Genomic DNA, 25,782 nt, shown 5'->3' with positions numbered 1-25,782 from the left:
CGTACCATCTCTCTTCTGAGGAGAAGCAGGCGCCTCATTGGCTGAGTTCAGAGGTCAGTTCCTATGGTATCTATGCGACCAATCCACCGTCGCGCTCTCTCTAGGAGCGTTACATATGTGACTTTGCAGTAGACTCACATCAATCCATTACGTCTGACAAGCCGCGCTCAAGATGAAGTACTGTTCTGCAGCCAGAATCTCTGCATCCAGCCTCTCCATGATGCCTATTTTATGGGGCTTTTAAAGGGTGATGCCCCTGCGTGGTCATTGTTTGCAAGCTTATGTAGAAATATATTGGCTGTGACAAATAAAGAGGAATAACCTGTCTTCCTGTTTCTAGTATTGTCCTCCTCCTTCCCACTGAACTTTTAACAGGGCTGTATTCAAGACGGGCACTGACTGTGTGAACTGGTTACCAACCACATAGCAATGGAGCTGAATGACTAGTTAGTAGATCTCTAGTAGATAGCCATGTAAACTGAATGACTAGTTAGTAGTTCTCTAGTAGATAGCCATGTAACTGAATGACTAGTTTGTAGATAGCCGTGTCACTGAATGACTAGTTAGCAGATCTCTAGTAGATAGCCATGTAAACTGAATGACTAGTTAGTAGTTCTCTAGTAGATAGCCATGTCACTGAATGACTAGTTAGTAGATCTCTAGTAGATAGCCATGTAAACTGAATGACTAGTTAGTAGTTCTCTAGTAGATAGCCATGTCACTGAATGACTAGTTAGTAGATCTCTAGTAGATAGCCATGTAAACTGAATGACTAGTTAGTAGGTCTCTAGTAGATAGCCATGTCACTGAATGACTAGTTAGTAGATCTCTAGTAGATAGCCATGTAAACTGAATGACTAGTTAGTAGATCTCTAGTAGATAGCCATGTAAACTGAATGACTAGTTAGTAGATAGCCGTGTCACTTAATGACTAGTTAGTAGATCTCTAGTAGATAGCCATGTCACTGAATGACTAGTTAGTAGACCTCTAGTAGATAGCCATGTCACTGAATGACTAGTTAGTAGATGTCTAGTAGATAGCCGTGTCACTTAATGACTAGTTAGTAGATCTCTAGTAGATAGCCATGTCACTGAATGACTAGTTAGTAGATCTCTAGTAGATAGCCATGTCACTGAATGACTAGTTAGTAGATCTCTAGTAGATAGCCATGTCACTGAATGACTAGTTAGTAGATCTCTAGTAGATAGCCATGTCACTGAATGACTAGTTAGTAGATCTCTAGTAGATAGCCATGTCACTGAATGACTAGTTAGTAGATCTCTAGTAGATAGCCATGTCACTGAATGACTAGTTAGTAGATCTCTAGTAGATAGCCATGTCACTGAATGACTAGTTAGTAGATCTCTAGTAGATAGCCATGTCACTGAATGACTAGTTAGTAGATCTCTAGTAGATAGCCATGTCACTGAATGACTAGTTAGTAGATCTCTAGTAGATAGCCATGTCACTGAATGACTAGTTAGTAGATCTCTAGTAGATAGCCATGTCACTGAATGACTAGTTAGTAGATCTCTAGTAGATAGCCATGTCACTGAATGACTAGTTAGTAGATCTCTAGTAGATAGCCATGTCACTGAATGACTAGTTAGTAGATCTCTAGTAGATAGCCATGTCACTGAATGACTAGTTAGTAGATCTCTAGTAGATAGCCATGTCACTGAATGACTAGTTAGTAGATCTCTAGTAGATAACCATGTCACTGAATGACTAGTTAGTAGATCTCTAGTAGATAGCCATGTCACTGAATGACTAGTTAGTAGATCTCTAGTAGATAGCCGTGTCACTGAATGACTAGTTAGTAGATCTCTAGTAGATAGCCATGTCACTGAATGACTAGTTAGTAGATCTCCAGTAGATAGCCATGTCACTGAATGACTAGTTAGTAGATCTCTAGTATGGTTTGTGTTGAATGTCTTGTAGATCTTCATCTGGATTAGAAACCAAGCTATTTCATCCTTGACTATTTCACAAACTATAACAGTTACAGAGATGTGTTGTGTCTCTCCCAAAATAATAGATTCCTAAGCTCTAGTGGATGTGTGATGAGTGAGTGAACGACTGAGTGACAGTGATTATATTGATGTACTACTGTATATTCAGCTCATTTGGTTGTTCAGGGCCCTGGCTAATCAGCCTGTTAATGTGGCTGATGCTCAGGCACATCATTATGTTTCCCTAGGGGGCCCCGCCTGACCAGCCATTATAATGCATATGGGGCCCCTTAGTCAGGGCTAGGGCACAATAAGCCTCCATCTAATGAAGTGTACACCACAGATCTGGGGGGCTAAATGGACACATCCAGCAGTATGTACTGTAGTAACTATCTCCGCCAGAGTGCTCAATACTAATGTTATTACCCAAGAGGTCAGTCCATTTACCCTCACCCCAGTCTATCAGTACTCCCTAACACAGTGTTATGGAAGGGTACCAGTATTTAAAGAGAACCCTATAATCAGTGTGCTGTGGTACCGTGGTACCCATCGCTCTGAAGAGAGAGGGTGTGGTTACGGTTGTGTTGTGTTTAGGTTGATTACAGGAGAGGAGAGGTTGTACAGTATGTCTGCTTGTTGACATGTGTCACGTGGGTATGAAGAATTTTGGAGACAGATAAATAACACACGGGCACGATCATTAACACACAGACCCGTAATCATCTGCACAATCCACAAGGGCACGAAAGCCAAAACACACTGCACAGGTACTCACACGCACCAACGGACACTGGGACAATAATCGACAAGACCATGGTGAACAAAGGGCACATATATACATATATACAAATACAATCAGCGGGAATAAGGGCCAGGTGTGCACAATGAAAGTTGGGATCTGTGACAGAACCCCCCCCCCCCCCTCTCTCTTGTCTCTTCTATCCAAGTGGTTGTCTATACATGACAGCCTGTGTGGCCTCTGGTCCTCAGAATCCTACCTGTTGTGTCCAGCCTTGGCGGCCCCCTCCCTTCCTCCCTCTCTCTCTCTCCCTCCCGCCCTCCAAGCTCTGTGTGGTGATTACCAGTTCATTTGATGCCTCTAACCTTAGGAGCTCGACGCCGCTCTGCTCCCTTCATCGCTCCCTCAGCTCAGCTCCATCAAAAAGGATCCTGATGAGGCTTTAATGTGCATATGCTCCACTTCATTCAGCCCAACGAAGCCTCACTGCTTTTCACCGGTTTATTTTTCTTCTTCTGTGCCTTTAGTTTAATTTAACCCCACCCCCCCAAAAAAAATCCCTACCTGCTTTTGAATTCATTATTTTTGTACCTGCTTTGAGTTGAGAGATTCTAATTAGATCCTGCCAACTGTTGTATTTAAAAGTGTTTGGGTATCTGAACCTTTTGGGTAATGATGGATGGTGTATTATGCCATCTATTAGTGTAACAGTATAACTTTAGACCGTCCCCTTGCCCATACCCGGGCGCAAACCAGGGACCCTCTGCACACATCAACAACAGTCACCCACGAAGCATCGTTACCCATCGCTCCACAAAAGCCGCGGCCCTTGCAGAGCAAGGGGAACTACTACTTCAAGGTCTCAGAGCCTTGAAGTAGTAACGCTATTTAGTGCGCACCACCGCTAACTAAGCTAGCCGTTACACTAGCCTGCTGCTAGTGGAATATAAACAGTAATATCAAGCCACAACTAATTATAACAGCCTTTATAAATACACACACGTACATATTCCATTCATAATCCATTACACAGGTGGTACATAGAGAGTGGGACTGTGTCATAGATGTGCGTGTGTTTGTGTGGTTGCGTGTGTGTGTGTGTGTGTGTGTATGCGCACACACAGATTAACCTTGGGCATGTTTCTTCTTTTAGCCAACGCTGGGGCCTGCTATCCAAAACAAGGTAACTGAGTGGGCGAATGGCACCCCTGTTGTTCTCATGCTTAAAGCTCATTGATGTCCACTGTCAACCATTTCGTGTTTCACCGACCCCCCCCCCTCACCCCGGTGTTGTCTGTGTTGATTAGGGAGGTGATAAAGGACCACCCTGGCTGTCGGGGAGACATGCGTCCTCAGAGCCCTGCTCTCTCCATTACATCTGTCTGCTATCTCCTCTGGAAGGATGGGAGAGAGACCTGGATATTGAGGGAGGAGGAGGGGAGGAAGAGGAGGGGCGTGTTTATATGAATGGAGAAAGATTAGTTAGGAAGTGGGGGACTTGGAGGGGGTGGGGGGCGGCGGGTTTGAGGTTGGGGAGTTTCTTCTTTTTGCAGCTGCCTCCCCGATTTTGTAGAGGTCATTTTTCTCTCTCTGTGTCTTCAGAAAACAATGAAAGGCACTTCAGATGACAAATAGGAGCAGAGAAATGAAATATCCTACAGAGAAAATTCTGCTCCATTATTTTCTTTGATCTATTGCAGGAGCATTTTTCCCCCCCTCTAAAGTTGAGATCAATAATCCTGCAGGGAGGCGCTTTCTCTCTTCTGTTTGGTTTTGTTCCGTCTTGGTGGCAATGAGTCTAACATCCCATCCCTCTCTCTCTCTCTCTTTCTCTCTCGTTCCCTCTCTCTCTCTCTCTCTCTCTTTCTCCCCCCTCTCTCTCTCTCTCTCTCTCTCTCTCTCCTTTATCACTTTCCTCTCTTCCTCTGTGTTCATCTGTGTGTCTGACTGCCTCTGTCTATGTGTCTGGATGTTTGTGTGCATGTATCTGCCTGCCTATCCTGTGTGTGGCGATCCACTTTCCACCTGACCTGCTACCCCCTCCCTCCCTCCCTCCCTCCCTCACTCCCTCCCTCCCTCACTCCCTCCCTCCCTCACTCCCTCCTTCTGTCCATCTCAGATCCCTCAGAGCGTGGTGGCGGTCACATGATCTCGACGGATGACCTTGAGTACCCGCGGGAGTACCGGACGCTGGGGAACGGGACGCGGCGTTTCTCCAACGTGGGTCTGGTGCACACCTCGGAGCACCGCCACACGGTCATCGCAGCCCAGAGCCTGGAGGCCCTTACCAACCTGCACAAGGTGGACATGGAGCGCAAGAGGGACGCCTTCATGGACCACCTGAAGAACAAGTACCCGCCCCAGCTGCAGCACCCCGGGCATCAGCACCACAACCCCCCCTCGCCCTCACCCTCCCACGGCAGCATGAGGCAGCCTGACAGAGAGCGAGCCGCTCGCGAACAGGTAACACACACACACACACCTACCTTTATTTTCCACTGCATGGTTAGGGTGGAGCTGGTTACAGTGCAGTAGTTTCAGATTGGTCTCTGGGTCTGTAGGTCTGTGGGGGATAACTGGGGCTGCTCTGTGTGAAGGATGATCAGTGTTCTCAGTCGGATGGTCGAGAGAGAGAGGGGGGAGAAAGAGAGGGAGAGAGAGAGAGAGACACTGTTAGCAGTGTTTATCAGGCTGTCACAGCCCAGTGAGTATGTTTGTCTGGACTGACAGTTTAGTCACCCAGCCTGTAGACCTCCTCATATAGGGGCAGGGTGGCCTCACTGGGGCATGAAGTTGACACACAATACACTCTCGCCTATGCAGCACTCCATCTATCTCTCTCTCTCCATCTCTCCCCCTCTCTCCCTCTGGTGTTCCTTCCATCAAGTAACATAATACAGTATATTCATATTTTTCTATTTTACTCTCCCTTTTCTGCAAATCACCTATTTCATATACACTCTCTCTCTCCCTCTCTCTCTCTTTCTCACTCTGTCTCCCCCTCTCTCTCCTCTCTCTCTCTCTCTCTCTCTCTCTCTCTCTCTCTCTCTCTCTCTCTCTGTGTGTGTGTCAAGAGGCAAAGACAAAGTAATCACAAGAAATTTGGAAGAATGGGAGGGAGAGAGCGAGAAAACGGGAGGGTGGGTGAGAGAAAGGTGGAGTCCATAGTTGCCACAGAAACCTCTCCCTAATATGGAAAGCGGTGATATCACATTGCAAAGGTCAGGCTGGAGAGAGAGAGAGAGAGAGAGAGAGAGAGAGAGAGAGAGAGAGAGAGAGAGAGAGAGAGAGATAGACAGATAGAGAGAGAGAGAGAGAGAGAGAGAGAGAGAGAGAGATAGACAGAGAGAGAGAGAGAGAGAGAGAGACAGATAGAGAGAGAGAGAGAGAGAGAGAGAGAGAGAGAGAGAGAGAATTACAAATCCTAATTCGCCAGGATATCGTCATCAGGGCACGAGGGAGAGAGCAGCAAAGTCTTGAATTCCTTGTCATCTACTGGTTGTGCATGCAATCGTCTGGGTGAAACATGGACAGGGGGGAGGAGGGGGACAGAGAGAGAGAGAAAAAGAGGGGAGGGAAAGAGGCAGCAGCAGAGGAACCAGTCAACCAGCCTGCTAGTCAATTAGCCAGTGCCAGCAGGAGGGAGACAGCCACCCACCCATATGCGAAGGAGTTAATCGCCTGGTGTTGTAATGAATTAAATAAAAGAGTTTCCGCCGCATGTGCCGGAGAGAGGGAGGGGAGAAAGAGAGAGCCAGAGGGAGGGGAGGGGAGAAAGAGAGAGCCAGAGGGAGGGAGAGACTGACAAAGCGGTATGAGGATCCTCTGCACCTGACGGAGGGAAGGGACAGCCTGGTGTGACTGGAGAGGAGAGAGGACAAGAGAGGAGAACAGGTGCTCTGCAGGTGAGAGCAGGGGGAGGACGGGGGGTGTTTAGTGAGGGAGGAGTGCGTTTAGGTCTGGGGGGGGGGGTCTCGTATGTCAAGGCAGGGCTGATCTATGTTGTGGTTGTTGTGGGGACAGGCTCCATGCGTTTGGCAGCTGTAAGGCAGGCATTCTGGTAGAGTGTATGTACAGTATGTGTATGTGTACAGGTGTGTGGGTACATGTGAATAATAGTGAGAGATTGAGGAATAGAGCGAGAGAGACTGACTGAGTGAGAGAATGACGGAATGAGAGGGGCGGGGGGTGGAGGAGGGGTGTAGGAAGGAGAGGAAAGGGGAGAGCGCAGTCTGCTTTGCATGCAGGTCAGGCAGTGCGGCGCTCCTGCCTGTCTACGGCCCTCTCCCGCACGTGTGAGTGTGTGTGTGTGTGTGTGTGTGTATGTGTGTGTATGTGTATGTTTACGTTAGACAGTGAGGCAGGGATGCGGTGGGGGTTGCGGTGTATGTCAGTGTTTGTGTGTGTTTTGCTGTGGGGGTTGTGTCAGTATGTGTGTGTGTGTGTGTGTGTGTGTGTGTGTGTGTGTGTGTGTGTGTGTGTGTGTGTGTGTGTGTGTGTGTGTGTGTGTGTGTGTTTGTGTTTGTGTTTGTGTGTGTACGCCGTGGCAGGGGAGAGATAGGAGGGTAGAGGGAGGAGGGATACAGCATACATTTAACCCCTGGTCCTCACCTCTAATTCCGCATGGAGGTGCAGGCAGATATGTGACCTGAAACACATTGGGTAGTAAATATGTAACGCAGCAGGAGTATGTATTACCTGGGGGGTTAAAGATGTTTCAGCTTAGTACTAGGGATGCTGGTGGAGTCATACTGTATGTATTAGCTAGTATGGTAGACTGGTGTGTGGTGGCTATGATAAATCTGGGGCTGAGGAGGTGGATGCAGAGTGTTGACTCGCCTGGGTATGCTGAGAGGGGTTTGGCACAGAGTAGGATTTTTGAGGGGGGTTCATTTATTTTCAATTAGTATACTGTATGTAAAGGTTATGATTGGTCAGAAACTATACTTCAAGGTAAACAAAACGGCTTTGTATTACTGAACGCATAGTGTTGTCGTTAGAATCCTCTGACCTGTGCTATCTACCACATGGCAGCAGTATTTGCGACTCAAAGTCCAATCTGTAGGATGGCCAATCAAGGTGCAGTTCAAACAACAACAGGAGCTGAAGTGGTGGAGGAAGAGAGGCTGTTTACTCTGACCTTAGATCTGTAAACAAGACTCATTACACCACAGTCCACAGAACAGGCACATGCCCAATAAACATTCTCACATTACTAGTCTGCGAGGGAAAAAAACATAATTCACGAGTTATTCACTTGCAGAAATGTCTGTCTGTCTGTCTGTCTGTCTGTCTGTCTGTCTGTCTGTCTGTCTGTCTGTCTGTCTGTCTGTCTGTCTGTCTGTCTGTCTGTCTGTCTGTCTGTCTGTCTGTCTGTGTCTGTCTGCGTCTGTCTGTGTCTGTCTGTCTGTTCCCGGGTTGTCAGGGGCAACCCTAGAGCCCAGGCAGACTAGACTGAATGACTGACTGACACATGAGCAGGTAGAATCTAACCCAGCCCATCCCACAGGCAATAGAGCCTACCTCCTAGTACAGTCATGACCTACTTTCCACATGGACACACACACACATTTCCGTCCTGCTGACACACACAAAGGCACAAAGCTTTGGTTCACCTGACCGCCACCACAAAACCAGTAGAATGGAATAGAAGTGACTTATAGAACAGAGAAATGAGAGAGGCCAAGAGTGTGAACTGAATGTGTTCTCTAGTAGACTTTAGTGACATCACAACATTCTCCTATAGAGATAAGTGTTTTTACGTTAGTAACATTCAGCTCCCCAGTAAAGGAAGCTCAGGGTTTGGGCCGATTCCCATTTATTTTGCGTCAGTGTAAGCAAAACTCGGTCTCCAGTTCTGACACTGCTAGACATTACAATGAACTCAATCCCAACCTTTGATTTCAACTCATGCCCCATCCATCCTGTAATGTCGAGAAAAGGTGAACTGATCAGGGAGGCTCATCTGCATATATAATCAGCAGCCACCTATGTGGTTCAGGGAACCAGAGGAAGTTCCAGACTGTCGCTGTAGTTGTTTAGCCTGGTTCCAAGCATGTGTGTGTTGTATAGCTGATTCCTGTCACAAACAGGTCTGGTAACAGGCTAGTTGTTGTTGCCATGGCAAGGCGTATTGCCGCTGTCCTGTGGGCGTACACTGTCCCTCTCTCCGGGTTATACAGGGGAAACAGAGAACGGTATACAGTGGACAGAGCGCAGAGATCCAGGGTCAGTTTGAAGCTGTGGGTATAGGTGTTGCCATGGCAGGGAGTCATGGCGGTGCCACCCGGTGCCCTGTGGTTGTATATTGTCACTCTCTCCAGGTCATCACTTAGTCTGGACTGGATCATTAAAAATTCAGCTCCATTGATCAGCATGGGGTGTAGAGGTAGCTACTATTGTATCAGTGTGCCTGCCTGCCCTGTACACCAGGCTGCCTCCTTAGTCCATAGCCAGGCCCTGCAGGACTGTTTAACACGGTGTCAATGAGAGAGATAGAGGGAGGAACACCTTAGGCTTAGAGAGATTGGCATCAGGTAGGTCAGGGGGGGATTCCCACCAGCCATAACCAGCTCTCCAACTAGCTAGCTGACACGTTTTTCATAGTTAAATGAATGTCGCTCATCTATTATAAATGACTACGCTGGGTGAGAGACAGACGTGGGAGAGGATAAAGTAACAGTCAGTTGCAAATGAACTCTTTCTGGTGTCCATAATAAAAAATATGATGAGGCGATATCGAAAGGAAACATTGAGAAAGAAAAACTAGCCGACGATGATAAATGAAATAAAGAAAACCTAGGCTACCTGTCATTTTGTCCTATCCTCACGCCGGTGGATATATGGCAGCAGGGAAAACGGTCACTCCGGTAAATGAACTGGAAATTGCCTGCTGACAAGGATAAGGAACTATAATAAGAGTTTAGATTTGGAATCAAAATTCATAAACTGTCGCCATCTTTTTAATTTACATATAATTGTGAGGTGTTTCCAGGCCGTTGGAAGCCTGGCCTGCTTTATAGCACACGGTGGTTAATATATTTTAATGGAAAGAACTTCCTCGGGCCTAGACTAGCATGTGTCACAGTAGAGAGGGGCAAAGGGAGGGTGAGGAGGACAAAAAGAAAGAGGAGGGAGAGGCAGTGAGGTAGTGGGTTAGGTAGAGAATATCAGATGGATAGAGAGAGAGAGGCAGGTGCAGCGAGGGAGCAAAAAGGAAGAGAAAAGAAGAGAGAGAGGGGGCCTGTCTGCCGATTGATGATGGTGAAGTCTGGGAGACAGGCCAACATCTGAACGACTGACAGAGTGGCCTGTTTAATTCAATTTCACTTCTTTCACTTAATCCTGTCAAACGGCACAGCCTGTAGCTGGGTCCTACTTGGTTTGAGTTGCAACATTACATTCACAAACAGATCCCCCCCCCTTCTCTCCTGCCCACATCCACAACACCTAATGTTAATGACTTACTAAGAACATTGTAACCTTCTTGTTGTATTAACGATTCCCTTAATGGGCTGTCAATATGCCCTGTGTTGGCTCTGATGCAGGATAATGACATGATGCTTGGGATAGTGTGTGTGTGTGTGTGTGTGTGTGTCTGTGCTCTGTATGTGTTTGTGTGGGGGGAGTGGGCTAGTAGGGTGTGTGCAGCATATTTTGGTCTGGGAATGGTCCCACTTCTAAGAGCATTCGATGCTGGTGTGTCACTGTCAAGGGCTTTTGGGTTACCTATTTCAGCCACTCTCTCTACCTCTCCTCTTCCCTCCATCTCGTTATACATCACTCCCTCTGTCTCTTGTCCTCTCTCTCCCTCACCCATCATGCAATTTCCCAGAGCGTTGATTTCATTGTTGTCAGATACCTGAGAGTAAATGTCTAACACTTCTCTCCCCCCTTTTTCTCCCTCTTTCTATCACGCTCTCTTTTCTTTCCTTTCCTCTCTCCCCCAGCAACAACCCAACTACTGGAGCTTTAAGGTCAGTGCTGTAAGTGACAGTGTTTACTGTGTCAGTTTGGGTTTCTCCATCCACTGTGGTATGTTCTTTTGTGTGTGTGTGTGTGTGTTGTGTGTGTGGCACGGTGGCACATCTCCTATGGCACGGTGGCACATCTCTCTCTCTGCCTGGTTTCTGCAGCAGCCCTGTGCCCGTCGTACCGCTGGCACGCAGACTTTCAGTTGGCATCTCTCGAGTCTCAGGCGGCAGCAGCAGCTTAAAGCCTTCAAGCTCCGTTTACTCTGCAGGAAACGATTCTCCCAGGATTAATGCCACCTCAGTCAGTCAGCTAGCGCCTAGCGCTAATGGCTAACATCCATGTGACCTTGCTAGAGTATTACTCAGGCTAACTGAGACGTTAAGAAGAAATTACAGTGCCTTGTTGCATTGTGGAAATGTTACTTTGACATTTCTTAGACGTCCTTCTATATTACTGACAGGCTTTGAGGTTAGATATGCTGTATTTAGGAGAAATGTACAGTTATATGGCATGTATTATTTCTGTTCTGGCTTGCCTGCGGATACATCAGTGAGGGTATATCTGGCTTGCCTGCGGATACATCAGTGAGGGTATATCTGGCTTGCCTGCGGATACATCAGTGAGGGTATATCTGGCTTGCCTGCGGATACATCAGTGAGGGTATATCTGGCTTGCCTGCGGATACATCAGTGAGGGTATATCTGTCTTGCCTGCGGATACATCAGTGAGGGTATATCTGGCTTGCCTGCGGATACATCAGTGAGGGTATATCTGGCTTGCCTGCGGATACATCCGTGAGGGTATATCTGGCTTGCCTGCGGATACATCAATGAGGGTATATCTGTCTTGCGTGCGGATACATCCGTGAGGGTATATCTGACTTGCCTGCGGATACATCCGTGAGGGTATATCTGTCTTGCGTGCGACACTGAGGTAGATGGAGTTTATGTGTAAGTGTCATGCTGTGGATCTATGTGAGCTGGCATGGTTTACGGTGTGTTGAGGGTTATGTTTCATAGATGTTGTCTGGAGGCGGCTGAGGCACAGCATGGATCTACACAGAGAGGCTTTCAGGAAGTATTGTCATCTGTGTGGGTAGAGGCCTCGTCTGAGGTTTACGCTTCCCTGAAATATCATCCGGACAGGGTGGAAATGTTACCAGATATCAATATCCAGATCCCTGACCCATCTACCCCAGAGCTGTGTAATTATTACAATATCCAGATCATTGACCCATCTACCCCAGAGCTATGTAATTATTACAATATCCAGATCCCTGACCCATCTACCCCAGAGCTATGTAATTATTACAATATCCAGATCCCTGACCCCAGAGCTATGTAATTATTACAATATCTGACCCATCTACCCCAGAGCTATGTAATTATTACAATATCCAGATCCCTGACCCATCTACCCCAGAGCTATGTAATTATTACAATATCCAGATCCCTGACCCATCTACCCCAGAGCTATGTAATTATTACAATATCCAGATCCCTGACCCATCTACCCCAGAGCAATTATTACAATATCCAGATCCCTGACCCATCTACCCCAGAGCTATGTAATTATTACAATATCCAGATCCCTGACCCATCTACCCCAGAGCTATGTAATTATTACAATATCCAGATCCCTGACCCATCTACCCCAGAGCTATGTAATTATTACAATATCCAGATCCCTGACCCATCTACCCCAGAGCTATGTAATTATTACAATATCCAGATCCCTGACCCATCTACCCCAGAGCTATGTAATTATTACAATATCCAGATCATTGACCCATCTACCCCAGAGCTATGTAATTATTAGAGCAATATCCAGTAATTATTACAATATCCCTGACCCATCTACCCCAGAGCTATGTAATTATTACAATATCCAGATCCCTGACCCATCTACCCCAGAGCTATGTAATTATTACAATATCCAGATCCCTGACCCATCTACCCCAGAGCTATGTAATTATTACAATATCCAGATCCCTGACCCATCTACCCCAGAGCTATGTAATTATTACAATATCCAGATCCCCTGACCCATCTACCCCAGAGCTCCATGTACCCCAGAGCTATTATTACAATATCCAGATCCCTGACCCATCTATCCCCCCAGAGCTATGTAATTATTACAATATCCAGATCCCTGACCCATCTACCCCAGAGCTATGTAATTATTACAATATCCAGATCCCTGACCCATCTACCCCAGAGCTATGTAATTATTACAATATCCAGATCCCTGACCCATCTACCCCCCAGAGCTATGTAATTATTACAATATCCAGATCCCTGACCCATCTACCCCAGAGCTATGTAATTATTACAATATCCAGATCCCTGACCCATCTACCCCAGAGCTATGTAATTATTACAATATCCAGATCCCTGACCCATCTACCCCAGAGCTATGTAATTATTACAATATCCAGATCCCTGACCCATCTACCCCAGAGCTATGTAATTATTACAATATCCAGATCCCTGACCCATCTACCCCAGAGCTATGTAATTATTACAATATCCAGATACCCCAGAGCTATGTAATTGACCCAGATCTACCCCAGAGCTATGTAATTATTACAATATCCAGATCCCTGACCCATCTACCCCAGAGCTATGCAATATCCAGTGACCCAACCCCAGAGCTATTAACAATATCCAGATACCCCCTGACCCATCTACCCCAGAGCTATGTAATTATTACAATATCCAGATCCCTGACCCATCTACCCCAGAGCTATGTAATTATTACAATATCCAGATCCCTGACCCATCTACCCCAGAGCTATGTAATTATTACAATATCCAGATCCCTGACCCATCTACCCCAGAGCTATGTAATTATTACAATATCCAGATCCCTGACCCATCTACCCCAGAGCTATGTAATTATTACAATATCCAGATCCCTGACCCATCTACCCCAGAGCTATGTCATTATTATCCAGATCCCAATATCCAGATCAGAGCCTGACCCATCTACCCCAGAGCTATGTAATTATTACAATATCCAGATCCCTGACCCATCTACCCCAGAGCTATGTAATTATTACAATATCCAGATCCCTGACCCATCTACCCCAGAGCTATGTAATTATTACAATATCCAGATCCCTGACCCATCTACCCCAGAGCTATGTAATTATTACAATATCCAGATCCCTGACCCATCTACCCCAGAGCTATGTAATTATTACAATATCCAGATCCCTGACCCATCTACCCCAGAGCTATGTAATTATTACAATATCCAGATCCCTGACCCATCTACCCCAGAGCTATGTAATTATTACAATATCCAGATCCCTGACCCATCTACCCCAGAGCTATGTAATTATTACAATATCCAGATCCCTGACCCATCTACCCCAGAGCTATGTAATTATTACAATATCCAGATCCCTGACCCATCTACCCCAGAGCTATGTAATTATTACAATATCCAGATCCCTGACCCATCTACCCCAGAGCTATGTAATTATTTACAATGACCCATCTACCCCAGAGCCAGATCCAGATCCCTGACCCATCTACCCCAGAGCTATGTAATTATTACAATATCCAGATCCCTGACCCATCTACCCCAGAGCTATGTAATTATTACAATATCCAGATCCCTGACCCATCTACCCCAGAGCCAGATCCCAGATGACCCATCTACCCCAGAGCTATGTAATTATTACAATATCCAGATCCCTGACCCATCTACCCCAGAGACCCATCTACCCCAGAGCTATGTAATTATTACAATATCCAGATCCCTGACCCATCTACCCCAGAGCTATGTAATTATTACAATATCCAGATCCCTGACCCATCTACCCCAGAGCTATGTAATTATTACAATATCCAGATCCCTGACCCATCTACCCCAGAGCTATGTAATTATTACAATATCCAGATCCCTGACCCATCTACCCCAGAGCTATGTAATTATTACAATATCCAGATCCCTGACCCATCTACCCCAGAGCTATGTAATTATTACAATATCCAGATCCCTGACCCATCTACCCCAGAGCTATGTAATTATTACAATATCCAGATCCCTGACCCATCTACCCCAGAGCTATGTAATTATTACAATATCCAGATCCCTGACCCATCTACCCCAGAGCTATGTAATTATTACAATATCCAGATCCCTGACCCATCTACCCCAGAGCTATGTAATTATTACAATATCCAGATCCCTGACCCATCTACCCCAGAGCTATGTAATTATTACAATATCCAGATCCCTGACCCATCTACCCCAGAGCTATGTAATTATTACAATATCCAGATCCCTGACCCATCTACCCCAGAGCTATGTAATTATTACAATATCCAGATCCCTGACCCATCTACCCCAGAGCTATGTAATTACAATTCCAGATCCCTGACCCATCTACCCCACAATATCCAGATCCCTGACCCATCTACCCCAGAGCATTATTACAATATCCCTGACCCATCTACCCCAGAGCTATGTAATTATTACAATATCCAGATCCCTGACCCATCTACCCCAGAGCTATGTAATTATTACAATATCCAGATCCATCTGACCCATCTGACCCATCTACCAGAGCTATGTAATTATTACAATATCCAGATCCCTGACCCATCTACCCCAGAGCTATGTAATTATTACAATATCCAGATCCCTGACCCATCTACCCCAGAGCTATGTAATTATTACAATATCCAGATCCCTGACCCATCTACCCCAGAGCTATGTAATTATTACAATATCCAGATCCCTGACCCATCTACCCCAGAGCTATGTAATTATTACAATATCCAGATCCCTGACCCATCTACCCCAGAGCTATGTAATTATTACAATATCCAGATCCCTGACCCATCTACCCCAGAGCTATGTAATTATTACAATATCCAGATTATCTACCCCAATATCCAGATCCCTGACCCATCTACCCCAGAGCTATGTAATTATTACAATATCCAGATCCCTGACCCATCTACCCCAGAGCTATGTAATTATTACAATATCCAGATCCCTGACCCATCTACCCCAGAGCTATGTAATTATTACAATATCCAGATCCCTGACCCATCTACCCCAGAGCTATGTAATTATTACAATATCCAGATCCCTGACCCATCTACCCCAGAGCTATGTAATTATTATATACAATATCCAGATCCCTGACCCATCTACCCCAGAGCTATGTAATTATTACAATATCCCAGACCCATCTACCCCAGAGCTATGTAATTATTACAATATCCAGATCCCTGACCCATCTACCCCAGAGCTATGTAATTATTACAATATCCAGATCCCTGACCCATCTACCCCAGAGCTATGTAATTATTACAATATCCAGATCCCTGACCCATCTACCCCAGAGCTATGTAATTATTACAATATCCAGATCCCTGACCCATCTACCCCAGAGCTATGTAATTATTACAATATCCAGATCCCTGACCCATCTACCCCAGAGCTATGTAATTATTACAATATCCAGATCCCTGACCCATCTACCCCAGAGCTATGTAATTATTACCAGATCCCTGACCCATCTACCCCAGAGCTATGTAATTATTACAATATCCAGATCCCTGACCCATCTACCCCAGAGCTATGTAATTATTACAATATCCAGATCCCTGACCCATCTACCCCAGAGCTATGTAATTATTACAATATCCAGATCCCTGACCCATCTACCCCAGAGCTATGTAATTATTACAATATCCAGATCCCTGACCCATCTACCCCAGAGCTATGTAATTATTACAATATCCAGATCCCTGACCCATCTACCCCAGAGCTATGTAATTATTACAATATCCAGATCCCTGACCCATCTACCCCAGAGCTATGTAATTATTACAATATCCAGATCCCTGACCCATCTACCCCAGAGCTATGTAATTATTACAATATCCAGATGACCCATCTACCCCAGAGCCCAGATCTACCCCAGAGCAATATCCAGATCCCTGACCCATCTACCCCAGAATTAATTACAATATCCAGATCCCTGACCCATCTACCCCAGAGCTATGTAATTATTACAATATCCAGATCCCTGACCCATCTACCCCAGAGCTATGTAATTATTACAATATCCAGATCCCTGACCCATCTACCCCAGAGCTATGTAATTATTACAATATCCAGATCCCTGACCCATCTACCCCAGAGCTATGTAATTATTACAATATCCAGATCCCTGACCCATCTACCCCAGAGCTATGTAATTATTACAATATCCAGATCCCTGACCCATCTACCCCAGAGCTATGTAATTATTACAATATCCAGATCCCTGACCCATCTACCCCAGAGCTATGTAATTATTACAATCCCTGACCCATCTACCCCAGAGCTATGTAATTATTACAATATCCAGATCCCTGACCCATCTACCCCAGAGCTATGTAATTATTACAATATCCAGATGACCCATCTACCCCAGAGCTATGACCCATATCCAGATCCCTGACCCATCTACCCCAGAGCTATGTAATTATTACAATCCAGATCCCTGACCCAGATACCCCTGACCCATCTGACCCATCCCCAGAGCTATGTAATTATTACAATATCCAGATCCCTGACCCATCTACCCCAGAGCTATGTAATTATTACAATATCCAGATCCCTGACCCATCTACCCCAGAGCTATGTAATTATTACAATATCCAGATCCCTGACCCATCTACCCATCACCCCACAACTATGTAATTATTACAATATCCAGATCCCTGACCCATCTACCCCAGAGCTATGTAATTATTACAATATCCAGATCCCTGACCCATCTACCCCAGAGCTATGTAATTATTACAATATCCAGATCCCTGACCCATCTACCCCAGAGCTATGTAATTATTACAATATCCAGATCCCTGACCCATCTACCCCAGAGCTATGTAATTATTACAATATCCAGATCCCTGACCCATCTACCCCAGAGCTATGTAATTATTACAATATCCAGATCCCTGACCCATCTACCCCAGAGCTATGTAATTATTACAATATCCAGATCCCTGACCCATCTACCCCAGAGCTATGTAATTATTACAATATCCAGATCCCTGACCCATCTACCCCAGAGCTATGTAATTATTACAATATCCAGATCCCTGACCCATCTACCCCAGAGCTATGTAATTATTACAATATCCAGATCCCTGACCCATCTACCCCAGAGCTATGTAATTATTACAATATCCAGATCCCTGACCCATCTACCCCAGAGCTATGTAATTACAATTCCAGATCCCTGACCCATCATTACAATATCCAGATATCTACCCCAGCTATGTAATTATTCCAGATCCCTGACCCATCTACCCCAGAGCTGACCAGATCTGACCCATCTACCCCAGAGCTATGTAATTATTACAATATCCAGATCCCTGACCCATCTACCCCAGAGAGCTATGTAATTATTACAATATCCAGATCCCTGACCCATCTACCCCAGAGCTATGTAATTATTACAATATCCAGATCCCTGACCCATCTACCCCAGAGCTATGTAATTATTACAATATCCAGATCCCTGACCCATCTACCCCAGAGCTATGTAATTATTACAATATCCAGATCCCTGACCCATCTACCCCAGAGCTATGTAATTATTACAATATCCAGATCCCTGACCCATCTACCCCAGAGCTATGTAATTATTACAATATCCAGATCCCTGACCCATCTACCCCAGAGCTATGTAATTATTACAATATCCAGATCCCTGACCCATCTACCCCAGAGCTATGTAATTATTACAATATCCAGATCCCTGACCCATCTACCCCAGAGCTATGTAATTATTACAATATCCAGATCCCTGACCCATCTACCCCAGAGCTATGTAATTATTACAGATGACCCATCCATGATCCCTGACCCATCTACCCCAGAGCTATGTAATTATTACAATATCCAGATCCCTGACCCATCTATCCCTGACCCATCTACCCCAGAGCTATGTAATTATTACAATATCCAGATCCCTGACCCATCTACCCCAGAGCTATGTAATTATTACAATATCCAGATCCCTGACCCATCTACCCCAGAGCTATGTAATTATTACAATATCCAGATCCCTGACCCATCTACCCCAGAGCTATGTAATTATTACAATATCCAGATCCCTGACCCATCTACCCCAGAGCTATGTAATTATTACAATATCCAGATCCCTGACCCATCTACCCCAGAGCTATGTAATTATTACAATATCCAGATCCCTGACCCATCTACCCCAGAGCTATGTAATTATTACAATATCCAGATCCCTGACCCATCTACCCCAGAGCTATGTAATTATTACAATATCCAGATCCCTGACCCATCTACCCCAGAGCTATGTAATTATTACAATATCCAGATCCCTCCCTGACCCATCTATCCCCAGAGCTATGTAATTATTACAATATCCAGATCCCTGACCCATCTACCCCAGAGCTATGTAATTATTACAGATCCCTGACCCATCTACCCCAGAGCTATGTAATTATCCAGATCCTGACCCATCTACCCCAGAGCTATGTAATTATTACAATATCCAGATCCCTGACCCATCTACCCCAAAGCTATGTAATTATTACAATATCCAATATCCAGATCCAGATCCCTGACCCATCTACCCCAGAGCTATGTAATTATTACAATATCCAGATCCCTGACCCATCTACCCCAGAGCTATGTAATTATTACAATATCCAGATCCCTGACCCATCTACCCCAGAGCTATGTAATTATTACCCCAGAGCAATATCCAGATCCCTGACCCATCTACCCCAAAGCTATCCAGTACCCATTATTACAATATCCAGATCCCTGACCCATCTACCCCAGAGCTATGTAATTATTACAATATCCAATATCTCCAGATCCCTGACCCATCTACCCCAGAGCTATGTAATTATTACAATATCCAGATCCCTGACCCATCTACCCCAGAGCTATGTAATTATTACAATATCCAGATCCCTGACCCATCTACCCCAGAGCTATGTAATTATTACAATATCCAGATCCCTGACCCATCTACCCCAGAGCTATGTAATTATTACAATATCCAGATCCCTGACCCATCTACCCCAGAGCTATACCCCAGAGTAATTATTACAATATCCAGATACCCCAGAGCCTGACCCATCTACCCCAGAGCTATGTAATTATTACAATATCCAGATCCCTGACCCATCTACCCCAGAGCTATGTAATTATTACAATATCCAGATCCCTGACCCATCTACCCCAGAGCTATGTAATTATTACAATATCCAGATCCCTGACCCATCTACCCCAGAGCTATGTAATTATTACAATATCCAGGTCCCTGACCCATCTACCCCACAACTATGTAATTATTACAATATCCAGATCCCTGACCCATCTACCCCAGAGCTATGTAATTATTACAATATCCAGATCCCTGACCCATCTACCCCAGAGCTATGTAATTATTACAATATCCAGATCCCTGACCCATCTATCCCACAACTATGTCATTATTACAGTGTCCAAAAAGAGCTTAAAAAACCCCTCTCACGTCGAGACATTTTTCTTTGCGCTTCCAACAAACTCTAATCAGAGGCTGTCAGGCAAGCGGTTTTCTTGGAATGACTTCCTGCAGCTATTGGACAGTCATCCAATCGCTGTCACAATATTCGATTTTCTCTTCATTTTTCTACTTCCTTGACTTTGTGGAAATATTCTTTTCACACCCTTGATCAAGTGCTCGCCTAATAATGCTTGCCCACTTTTCCAGTGCTCTTCCACATAAATGACATCACAGTGTCTAAATATGTAGATTAATATAATTAAAAGCCTACTGATTGAGTCACATTCTCAACAGGCTGAATTAGACAGAATTAAAGTGAAAGAGGAGAACAGGTGATAAGATGAAGAGGTAGAAGAAGAGGTAGAATCCCGATGGAGATTATTCTGCTGTATGTATCAGACCTGGGTTCAAATACACTTTCAAAATAAACATTCAGATAACCTTTTTATTTTTAAACAAGCAGTTGAATATTGGAATGCATTTCGAAATACACTTGGAAAGTATCTGAAAATGCTCAAATACACTGACTCAAATTGTCACGCCTTGACCTTAGAGATCCTTTTTTATTCTCTATTTTGGTTAGGTCAGGGTGTGACTAGGGTGGGTAATCTAGTTTTTGTATTTCTATGTTGGCCTGGTTCCCAATCAGAGGCAGCTGTCTATCATTGTCTCTGATTGAGGATCATATTTAGGCAGCCTTTTTTCCACCTGTTGTGTGTGGGATCTTGAATTTGTATTGTAGCCCTACAAAGCTGAATGTTTCGTTTGTTACGTTCTTGTTTTATGCCGGTTATCATTAATAAAAAATGATTAACCTACCCCACGCTGCATCTTGGTCCGACCATCCTTCCAACAATGATCGTTACACAAATACACTCCCATGCATTTAACCCAGGTATTTGAACATATTATTTGAACTTAAGTAAAAGTACTTGTCTGAGCTGTGTATTTGAAAATACTCAAACACACCGGTACGGTTTTCTTCCTGGGAAGGAGAGGAGGACCAAAATGCAGCGTGGTTATGGTTGAACATCTTTAATAAAGATGATAACGTGAACAACATACATATACAAAATAAGAAACCGTGGAAAAACCGAAACAGTGTGACACACACAGAAAAAAAAGTATTTAAGAGGTTAAATAGCAAATACTCAAACACACATGTATTTGAACCCAGATCTGGTATGTATGTATTCTACTGGCCTGGCCAATTTTCTATTTTTCCTAGGTAAAGAAGACTACCAGCCATCTCAGGCGTCATCACCCCTCCCTAGAGTACACCATTTTCTTCACTCTCCTGCCTAGCGAGCAGATCGCATCAGCGAACAATCCAGTGCAATTTGGCAGAGCAATTTCTTCCATGCATTGATGACTCCCCGTATTATAAAGAGACTGAGCTCGGCCAAGGGGGGGGGGGGCTGAGAGATAGACGGTGCGAGTGAAAGCCAGAGATAGAGGGAAAGAGTAAGTGAGGAGTAAGAAGGAGGTAGATTGATTTATTATGGGGGGTAATTTCTGTTTCCAAATTTTGCGGAACGGCCGTAGGCTTGCTTGTTTTCTAGGCTCTTCTCTCCCTGTTTGGTGAAATAGCACAAAGTGTGGGGAGAGAGCGAGTGTGTGTGAGAGCAGGGCTGTACAAACATACATAGACTGCAACAGGAGGAGGAGTAGAGGGTTGCTCGGCTGCTTTGAGAGCTGTCCAGAAACAGAGGTGTTGACATAGAGAGACACAGACAGCCGGAATGAGAAGCTACTTCTGAGACAGATGAAAAACTGATGACGCTCTGAAGGGTGTGAGCGACAGAGCGGGAAAGGAACGGGAAAGATGGCACAGAGAGCGAGATTGTAGAGAGAGAGATGGGGAGGGAAAGGAGAAATACGTGCACTGATTATACAAAACATTAACAACGCCTGCTCTTTCCATGACAGACTGACCAGGTGAATCCAGGTGAAGGCTATGATCCCTTATTGATGTCACCTGTTAAATCCACTTCAATCAGTGTAGATGAAGGGGAGGAAACAGGTTAAAGAAGGGTTTTTAATAAGCCTTGAGACAATTGAGACATGGAGTGTGTATGTGTGCCACTCAGAGGGGGAATGTGCAAGACAAAAAATCTAAGTGCCTTTGAACAGGGTCTGGTAGAAGGTGCCAGGCGCACCGGTTTGTGTCAAGAACTGCACCGCTGCTGGGTTTTTCACGCTCAACAGTTTCCCGTGAGTATCAAGAATGGTCCACCACCCAAAGCACATACAGTCAACTTAACACACCTGCGGGAGCATTGAATTCAACATGGACCAGCATCCCTGTGGATCCCTTTTGACAGTCCATGCCCCGATGAATTGAGGCTGTTCTGAGGGCAACTCAATATTAGTAAGGAGTTCCTAATGTTTGGTACAATCAGTGTACGAACAAGGAAAGGTGGCTGAAAAGGCCAGAGAATGGAAGGGGGATAGAATAAGAAGAGAGAGAGGTGTGAGGAGTGTGATGTAAGTCAGTTAAAACCACTTGAGGTCGATGTCCGTGCCCACGCGGAAATCCAATTAGCATGATACAAAAACATTGCCATAAAAATCCATCAGTTTAAACTAGAGATATCTGTTTTTTTTTTGCATTGGATGTGTCTCAATCCACTGCATCCGCCTCTGTCGCACTTCTGCATCTGGGGTGAAGGAGCTAGAGCGGTGTTTGTCAGACCATGAGGCATCCCGAAAATCGGTCTTCTTACAAAATCATTCGTTTTGCTCTACAACCCCCGTAAGCGTATTGGGGTTCGTCTAAAGTCGGTTCAGCCCATCTGACAACTTCTGTCTAGCATCCGGACAGTAATGACCCCTCTGTGGAAAGGTGAGACACACAAACACGTACATGTTGGTTATTTTCCTCTAAGCCTCACAAGACTTGTCTGAAAGTCCCCTGGTACCAGTTTAAAAAAGGTATGGAAGTATACATGAAGAGAGATTAGTGCCAAAAATAAGGTGTTAAATACATGTAAAAAATAATCATCATGTTTCCTGGACTTTCTTATATCTCTTATATACTTCCTTTAGTTTTTTTGGGAGGGACTATATATTGTTCTATGTAGTGAATCTGTAATGTAATGTACAGTATGGGCTAATAGCAGTAATGCAATGTACAGCATGGGCTAATAGCAGTAATGAAATGTACAGCATGGGCTAATAGCAGTAATGAAATGTACAGCATGGGCTAATAGCAGTAATGAAATGTACAGTATGGGCTAATAGCAGTAATGTAATGTACAGTATGGGCTAATAGCAGTAATGCAATGTACATCATGGGCTAATAGCAGTAATGAAATGTACAGCATGGGCTAATAGCAGTAATGAAATGTACAGTATGGGCTAATAGCAGTAATGTAATGTACAGTATGGGCTAATAGCAGTAATGCAATGTACAGCATGGGCTAATAGCAGTAATGTAATGTACAGTATGGGCTAATAGCAGTAATGCAATGTACAGCATGGGCTAATAGCAGTAATTAAATGTACAGTATGGGCTAATAGAAGTAATGCAATGAACAGTATGGGCTAATAGCAGTAATGAAATGTACAGTATGGGCTAATAGCAGTAATGTAATGTACAGTATGGGCTAATAGCAGTAATGCAATGTACAGCATGGGCTAATAGCAGTAATGAAATGTACAGCATGGGCTAATAGCAGTAATGAAATGTACAGTATGGGCTAATAGCAGTAATGCAATGTACAGCATGGGCTAATAGCAGTAATGTAATGTACAGTATGGGCTAATAGCAGTAATGCAATGTACAGCATTGGCTAATAGCAGTAATGAAATGTACAGCATGGGCTAATAGCAGTAATGAAATGTACAGTATGGGCTAATAGCAGTAATGTAATGTACAGTATGGGCTAATAGCAGTAATGCAATGTACAGCATGGGCTAATAGCAGTAATGTAATGTACAGTATGGGCTAATAGCAGTAATGCAATGTACAGCATGGGCTAATAGCAGTAATTAAATGTACAGTATGGGCTAATAGAAGTAATGCAATGAACAGTATGGGCTAATAGCAGTAATGTAATGTACAGTATGAGCTAATAGCAGTAATGCAATGTACATCATGGGCTAATAGCAGTAATTAAATGTACAGTATGGGCTAATAGAAGTAATGCAATGAACAGTATGGGCTAATAGCAGTAATGAAATGTACAGTATGGGCTAATAGCAGTAATACAATGTACAGTATGGGCTAATAGCAGTAATACAATGTACAGTATGGGCTAATAGCAGTATTGAAATGTACAGTATGGGCTAATAGCAGTAATGAAATGTACAGCATGGGCTAATAGCAGTAATGCAATGTAAAATATGGGCTAATAGCAGTAATGAAATGTACAGTACGGGCTAATAGCAGTAATGAAATGTACAGTACGGGCTAATAGCAGTAATGAAATGTACAGTATGGGCTAATAGCAGTAATGAAATGTACAGTATGGGCTAATAGCAGTAATGTAATGTACAGTATGGGATAATAGCAGTAATGAAATGTACAGTATGGGCTAATAGCAGTAATGCAATGTACAGTATGGGCTAATAGCAGTAATGCAATGTACAGTATGGGTTAATAGCAGTAATGAAATGTACAGTATGGGCTAATAGCAGTAATTTAATGTACAGTATGGGCTAATAGCAGGAATGAAATGTACAGTATGGGCTAATAGCAGTAATGAAATGTACAGTATGGGCTAATAGTAGTAATGAAATGTACAGTATGGGCTAATAGCAGTAATGAAATGTACAGTATGGGCTAATAGCAGTAATGCAATGTACAGTATGGGCTAATAGCAGTAATGTAATGTACAGTATGGGCTAATAGCAGTAATGCAATGTACAGTATGGGCTAATAGCAGTAATGCAATGTACAGTATGGGCTAATAGCAGTAATGAAATGTACAGTATGGGCTAATAGCAGTAATGAAATGTACAGTATGGGCTAATAGCAGTAATGAAATGTACAGTATGGGCTAATAGCAGTAATGAAATGTACAGTATGGGCTAATAGCAGTAATGAAATGTACAGTATGGGCTAATAGCAGTAATGAAATGTACAGTATGGGCTAATAGCAGTAATGCAATGTACAGTATGGGCTAATAGCAGTAATGAAATGTACAGTATGGGCTAATAGCAGTAATGAAATGTACAGTATGGGCTAATAGCAGTAATGAAATGTACAGTATGGGCTAATAGCAGTAATGAAATGTACAGTATGGGCTAATAGCAGTAATGTAATGTACAGTATGGGATAATAGCAGTAATGAAATGTACAGTATGGGCTAATAGCAGTAATGCAATGTACAGTATGGGCTAATAGAGGTAATAAAATGTACAGTATGGGCTAATAGCAGTAATGAAATGTACAGTATGGGCTAATAGCAGTAATGAAATGTACAGTATGGGCTAATAGCAGTAATGTAATGTACAGTATGGGCTAATAGCAGTAATGCAATGTACAGCATGGGCTAATAGCAGTAATGTAATGTACAGTATGGGCTAATAGCAGTAATGCAATGTACAGTATGG

General features: G+C 44.1%; 1 protein-coding gene across 1 annotated transcript in view; it reads left to right on the top strand.

Annotated features, from left to right (window-relative positions):
• The first annotated feature begins 3,829 nt into the window (after positions 1–3,829).
• LOC115103501 (SRC kinase signaling inhibitor 1-like) overlaps positions 3,830–25,782 on the top strand; it is a 93,127-nt gene continuing 71,174 nt past the window's right edge. The window contains 3 exon segments of the mRNA XM_065006730.1: positions 3,830–3,875; positions 4,812–5,155; positions 10,642–10,668. Coding sequence (XP_064862802.1) covers positions 3,830–3,875; positions 4,812–5,155; positions 10,642–10,668 — 417 coding nt within the window.

The sequence above is a fragment of the Oncorhynchus nerka genome, linkage group LG21, assembly GCF_034236695.1.
Source record: "Oncorhynchus nerka isolate Pitt River linkage group LG21, Oner_Uvic_2.0, whole genome shotgun sequence".
In the NCBI taxonomy this organism is placed as follows: Eukaryota; Metazoa; Chordata; class Actinopteri; order Salmoniformes; family Salmonidae; genus Oncorhynchus; species Oncorhynchus nerka.
Note: the sequence above shows the minus strand (reverse complement) of the source record. Positions and strands in the feature narration are given on the sequence as shown.